At 40.0% G+C, this 6,669-nt stretch overlaps 1 protein-coding gene across 1 annotated transcript; it reads right to left on the reverse strand.

The window, feature by feature from the left end:
* Positions 1–955: 955 nt before the first annotated feature.
* On the reverse strand, positions 956–1,294 carry LOC142624849 (uncharacterized). Its single transcript, XM_075798587.1, has one exon. The coding sequence runs from the start codon at positions 1,292–1,294 to the stop codon at positions 956–958; it is 339 nt and encodes a 112-aa protein (XP_075654702.1).
* Between the last annotated feature and the right edge of the window lie 5,375 nt (positions 1,295–6,669).

Here is a 6,669-nt window from a genome sequence, read left to right on the forward strand (position 1 = left end):
ACGGTGGGTAACCATATAACCCAGGAACTTGCCAGAGTCCACGCCAAAAGAACATTTAGTGGCATTAAGGTGTAATTTGTGCTTCCTCAGTATTTTGAAGACACCCCTGAGATCACCTATGTGCTCGGACTCTGCTTTATTCTTTATGACCATGTCGTCTATGTATACCTCAATATTCTTGCCCAATTGAGGTTCAAACATTTTGGTTATCATCCTCTAGTAGGTAGACCCTGCGTTTTTCAGCCCAAAGGGCATTACTTTATAGTGGTAATTCCCAGTGGGAGTAAGGAAAGTGGTCTTTTCCTGATTGTCTAGAGCCAAGGGTATCTAGTGGTAGCCTTAGAAGGCATCCAAAAAGCTCATTCGAGGATGTCCTGCCGTTGCGTCCACCAATTGATCTATCCGAGGTAGGGGAAAGGGTCCTTTGTCCAAGCTTTATTCAAGTCTGTAAAGTCTACACATACTCGCCACTTTCTTGTTTTCTTTTTTGCCACCACTGTGTTGGCTAGCCACTCGGGGTAGAAGACCTCCTTTATGGCCTCGGTCTGTTTGAGCTTGAGTACCTCCCCCTTAACAACGTTAGAATGTTCCCTAAATGAACGTCAAGGTGGTTGCTTTTTGGGGATGGCAGAGGGACTAACGGTCAGACGATGGCAGATGAAGTTCGGATCCACCCCAAGGGCTTCGCAGGCGTTTTATGCAAATATGTCAATATTTTTTCTAAAAAAATCCACTAACTCCTCCTTCTCCTGAGGAGGAAACTAAACTTCGATGTGAAAGAACTTCTCCTCATCCTCCCCGATGATGACTTTTTCCAATTGCTCGCACTTTACCCCACCTTCCGCCGCGCCCGCGGATAGCACCGGCTCCTTTGATTGCTATAAATCTTGTCTGACAGGGGCCGAGGGCTCCCCTCCATCTTGATGTCTAATTGCGGCCACCAGGCACTGCCTGGTCATGGATTGGCTCCCCAGTAGCTCCTCAATCCAACCCCAGACAGGTACTTCACTTTTAAGTGTAGGGTGGAAGGAATGGCCCCCATGGCGTGAAGCCAGGGTTTTGCCACTATGGTAGTGTAAGGGGAGTAGGCATCCACCACGGTGAAATCTACCTCCACCACTTCTGATCCTGCTTGCACAAGTAGTTTAATTTGCCCCTTTGAGATAACAACCTTCCCATCGAAACCCACTAGAGGGGAGTTGTAGCTAGTTAAGTAATCCGGCCTCAATCTTAGCCCCTTATACAAGTCAGGGTACATGATTTTCGCATCGCTGCCCTGATCTACTAGCACCATCTTCACGTCATACCCTTCAATCTTGAAAGTAATCACCAAGGCAACATTATGCAATTGCGATGTTCCTATCTTTTCCTCGTCGGAGAAGCTTAGTGCTGGTCAGACTTCCGCTTTGCTCCTCTTCGAATCAGGGATCAAGTCCTCAACAAATGGTTGATATATGGACATTACCCTAGTTGGGAAAGAGCTGGTTCTCCTTGAAGTAGCGAAGATCACGCTAATTATACCTAGGGGAAGTCTCGAAGAAGCTTCTCTATGTGCTTTTGACCTGGGTTGGCTGCCCTGTTCATTAGGTTGATACAGGAATTGTTTCAACTCTCCTGATTGCACCAACTGCTCCAAATGATTCCACAAGGTCCTATAATCCTCAGTGGTATGCCCGCACTCCTGGTAGTATTGACAGTGAAGGCTCTGGTTGCGCTTTGCGAGGTCTCATCCCATCTTATTTGGCCACTTAAAGTATGGCTTGTTCTTAACTTTTTTGAAGACCTGGTGCACAGGCTCTCGGAACATAGCTTTAACCGCCTAGGTAATAGTTGGACCAGGGGTCCCAGCAAAATCCCCCCGAGGTCTGCTATTATTGTATCTGTATGACCTAAAATCTCTCCGCTCCTAAGGGATCACCTTAGCTTTCCCCTTTCCCTATTATTGGTCCTCCTCGACCCGCTTATACTCATTAATACGGTCCATCAGTTGACGCACACTCCTAACTGGTTTCCTGGTCAAAGATTTCCACAGGTCATGCTCGGCGGGCAAGTCGGCCTTGAAAGTCCTTATAGCCACGTTGTTAAAGTTCCCATCAATCTCGTTGAACATCTCCTAGTACCTGTCGGAGTAAATTTTCAGGGTCTCTCCCTCTTGCATGATCATGGATAGCAGTGAATCCAAAGGCTGAGGAACCCTACTGCATGTTACAAAATGAGCCCCAAAGGCTCTAGTGAGCTTTTTGAAGGGACTGATGGAACCTTCTTCAAGACCATGGAACTATCTCATCGCCACGGGCCCCATACTAGATGGGAACACCTTGCACATCAAGGTCTCATTCCTCGAGTGAATAGCCATTCTCTGGTTGAAGTGGCTAACGTGCTCCACCGGGTCAAACCTTCCATTATACATGGTAAACATAGGTTGGGTGAACTGCCGAGGAAGTCTACCTGCCTCTATTCTGCGGGTAAAAGGTGATTTGGAAATCTGATTCAGTGCCCTATTCATAACGCCGTTGCTCAGGCCTTTGTGAGACGGGCTCTTCCCTTTTCGCCTGTCGCAACGCCTCTCGTCGTACGAAAAAGACTCACTGGGAGTAGTCCTCGACCTAGGTCAGTAGCTACTATCACTATCATCACTAGGAGAATGGTCAGGACTCAAAGGAGTTCCTCTGCGTTGCTTGAGGTGTAGTCTTCTTAAGAATGGTAACAGGTTGGGTTCGGGCTGGGTTTTTTAATACCCGGACCCGACCCGTGGGCCAAGACCCGCGACTCGGACCTAGCTCGATTATTAAACAGATTTCTTTCCTGGGGCCCAGACCCGCTCCATCGGTCCCCATTAGGCCATGCCACTTTAGGGCCCATCTCATTGCCCAATCAAAAAAAAAAAAATGTTTGCCCGATATTTATTTTCTCAGCAACCAAACAGTAGGGGCCACTCAAGAAAATCTAGATCCGAACAGGTCGAAAACCCCTTTTTTTTCATTACAAAAATTTCCCACATCAAAAGTAAAAACAAGAATTAACATATAGACCCTACAAAATCAAATTAAACAAGCCAATCCTATTCAACAACTGATGGCATTAGCGCGAAAGACTCATGCTGCTTTGCTGTGCTTGCTTGCTAGCTAGAACGCGCAGAGCACACAGCGCAAACAAAAGGGCATTAGCACGAAACAAAGACATAGAGGGGCTAGCGCGCAGAGCAATAGTAAGCTACTTCACTCGAGAAGAAGAAAGACGCTCTCGCTCGACTCAGATAATGATGAAGCTCGAGCTCATCTCTTGCCAAGCTAGCTCCGATGCTACTGCTCAGCTCTGAGACTTCAAGAACAGTACTTGATTTATTCACTGGCCTTCCTCTTGCTGGTTGGCTGCTTTTTCCGGTGTGATTTATGAGTGAGTGAGTGAGATTGTGTGAGTTGAAGAGTGGACATGAAAGGCAGGCTGCTGTGAGCTGAAACGAAGTGAGGAGTAGAAATTTAGGGTTTTTATATATATATATATATAAGGGTATTTTAGTAATTATATATATAACTAGGTCGGGTTGGGTTCGGGTTCGGGCTGGGTTTTTGTAAAAATCCGGACCTGACCCAAACCCGACCCTATTCTTTATCGAGCCGGGTACCCGCGAGTAGGGCAGAAATTGTCATCCCTAAGTCTTCTTCTTAAATGGTCTATCTCTCGCTGTAGGCTCCTAGTGTTTTCCTCGCGAGAGATGTGACTTCCACCTCGAGACTGACTCCTGCTGGTTTGGGTAGTATGTATACTGACCTCATGATCTCTCCTACACTCGAGGTTGAGGAAGTGGTTGTGATGCGGGGAACCTACAGACTCTTCCGGGTTAGGCCTTGAACCTACCATGATTGGATGTTGATCCCACCAAAGCTTAAGCTTCCTCACAGATGGCACCAATTGTAAGAACGGGTTTTGGTTCTCAAGCCCAAAAGGTGAATGGATTAAAACCCAAAGAGCTCAATACAATGAATTTGTAAAGCGTGGGCTTAAAAGCTAGGCATAAAAGCTAGGCTTCAAGGGATCCAAGTACACACAGTGAATGAAAGATAGCAGGAAAGTAAGGAGAACGAGCTTTTGAACAAGAGGAATCCTCCTCGGCAACGTTCGAGGAGAATGATCTTGACCTATATTTCTTTTAAACTCAGGTCTTATTACAGTCCTTACTACTACAGTGTTTTTCTTTGCACCCCCCTTCTCCCTTGATGGTCCCTTACATTATATAGCTTCCCCTAAATGATCTTGACCCTACATTTGTTAATCGTCCAGGCCACTACTTGAGTGCCTGTCCCATCAAACACCTTCCCCAGCCCCTTTTGAGTCGTGGCAACCAAGGCAGTACCGTTCAGAGGTATTCTCCACATAAATGTGGTCAAGAGGTTTGGTGGGGGCATTAAATGTGGTGGCAGCCTCCATCCCTGAAGTTCCTTTCCCTTAGTGTGACTTCCTCTGATATCGTGCCACTGAAGCGGCCTTACCGTCCGAGGACGTGATCTCTTTGGAGCTATAGCAGCCTCCTCGGCTTATGCTATGACACGTGGCATGATCTCCTCAATGAATTTCTGCACCCCACATGGTTATTTTCACATATTTTTTGACAAATTATGATGTAAATTACATTATTGTAAGTCAAACATACTAAAATTTTTTTAAAATAAAAAATATCTAATCTCTAATTTTTACCATTTATCTTCTCAAAAAAAAAAAAAATCTTACAATTTAAAATTTTTAAGGAAATAACTTTTGGATGCTTACAATGTTTAACTATTGCATCCATTTTATGACTGTGGACATGCATGCAGTATTGATTTATGTTTCCCATGGTAATACTAATGTTCATTACTTTGGAATTTAAAAATTCTCTCAATTGAAGCATATACCTTGATGTGATCTCATTCTTAAGAAATCCTGCAACTTAATTCAATCACGCTAACCAATATATATAAACAAATAGAATGATTTTGTACAGTCTAACACAAATTAAATCATATTACCTTAGTTAGCTTAATTAAACTTATCTAATTCTTGAGAGGCAAAAAAACTTAAACTTATTTCTTATATCTTATTTTGAGTTTAATTTGGCTATGATATGTTGTGCTTCAATCCATCATACTCCTTAATCATGCATAAATATGATAGAAATAATATTTAGAAAAATAAAACAGGAAATCAACTAGGAATTTTTTTTTTTGCACTTAAGAAAACAATTCTTAAATGCGTACTCCAAATTCCACTATTATAATAATTCTTAAATAACATGTACTTAAATATTCACTATTAGCTCTTTTAGATACGCAACCAATTTTTTCCCCTGAAGTGGGTATAATTTTCCTCTTAAATTATTCCTAAGAGGCATTTTCTTTTAGTAACTAAAAAGTCATTTTTTTTGGGAGGGGAGGGGGGAGTAACCTAAAAGGCAAGATTTAAAAAATTAATTTCTACATACAATTTCCCTTCTATTATAATTAGGGGAAAAAAATTTGTTTCCCACCTATATATTTCTTCTATCTAATTGGAAAAAAAAAAAAAACCATAAAATTCTCATTTATGAAGGAAAGTCTCAAAATTTTCATAACATTTTTCAATTACCAAAACATACAAAGTCTCTTCCTCTTCTCTAACCTTCACCTCCCTGAACACTTATGTATTGTATATACATTTTTCCCTTCCCTAACATAACTTTTGTATTTAAATTTGTTCTCTTTTAATTTCTCTTAAAACCAATAAGCATAGTATTTGTGATGATTTTTTTTTAATTATCACTACATGTTTGTTTTTGATATCTACTATCAAAGGTATCTCTCTCTCTCTCTCTCTCATATTTCGATTTCTCTATAATCTTGATCTTCTAATTGTAAAAATTTAGAAAATTTAGAAATTGTGTTTGACTTCGTCTTATTAGATTCTTTTTCATGATTATTGGTTTATTTGCTGTGAGTTGGCCTAAAGCTGAAGATCTGGGAGATATCAAACAAGATGCAGCTACTACATGAAATTTATAAAAATGAAGAGTATTAATATATACAAAAACAAATATGGACATGTATAAACAATTATATCGTGAATACATTTGCTTTCCCCTACCCCTTTTATGTTATTTATTGATTGACTAAGGTCAACTACACATTTAGCTTCCTTAGTTTTCACATTTTTCAAATTGTATGGAAAGGAAAAATAGAAATCAATATATGTTTTGGGGAGAAATTTTTTTGTATTAGCTGATTCTCATATATGAGTTTAGTGATTATGAAAATATAAATTGTTATAACTTTGTTTAATAGTTCTTTTGTGATAAAGTGGAAACAAAGTTTGAATAAATTTCTCATTAACTTCCCAAAAAATGCAAAATATTATTAGCTTTCATATGAAACCTTCAAGATTCATTTTTATGTTCTGATAAAAATTATACATTTTCCATTTTTTAATTGTCTTCAATTTTGATGCATATCTTACTATATTATAACATATTACAAATATTGTCATATATAATAATTGAATATAAAATGCAACGTGTTTTCTTGCCAAAAAAAATATATTTATACAAAAAATCAATATTTGGACTTCTTTACTTGCATAAAATATTTTATATATATATATATATATATATATATATATATTACAATGTAATCACATTATTTTGTGATGAATTTGGGACTA

Source organism: Castanea sativa, chromosome 2 (assembly GCF_040712315.1).
Source record: "Castanea sativa cultivar Marrone di Chiusa Pesio chromosome 2, ASM4071231v1".
In the NCBI taxonomy this organism is placed as follows: domain Eukaryota; kingdom Viridiplantae; phylum Streptophyta; class Magnoliopsida; order Fagales; family Fagaceae; genus Castanea; species Castanea sativa.

What these genes read in the sequence shown, in the direction of transcription:
- LOC142624849 (XM_075798587.1), bottom strand. Translation starts at nt 1,294, where the DNA reads ATGGTGCTAGTAGATCAGGGCAGCGATGCGAAAATCATGTACCCTGAC.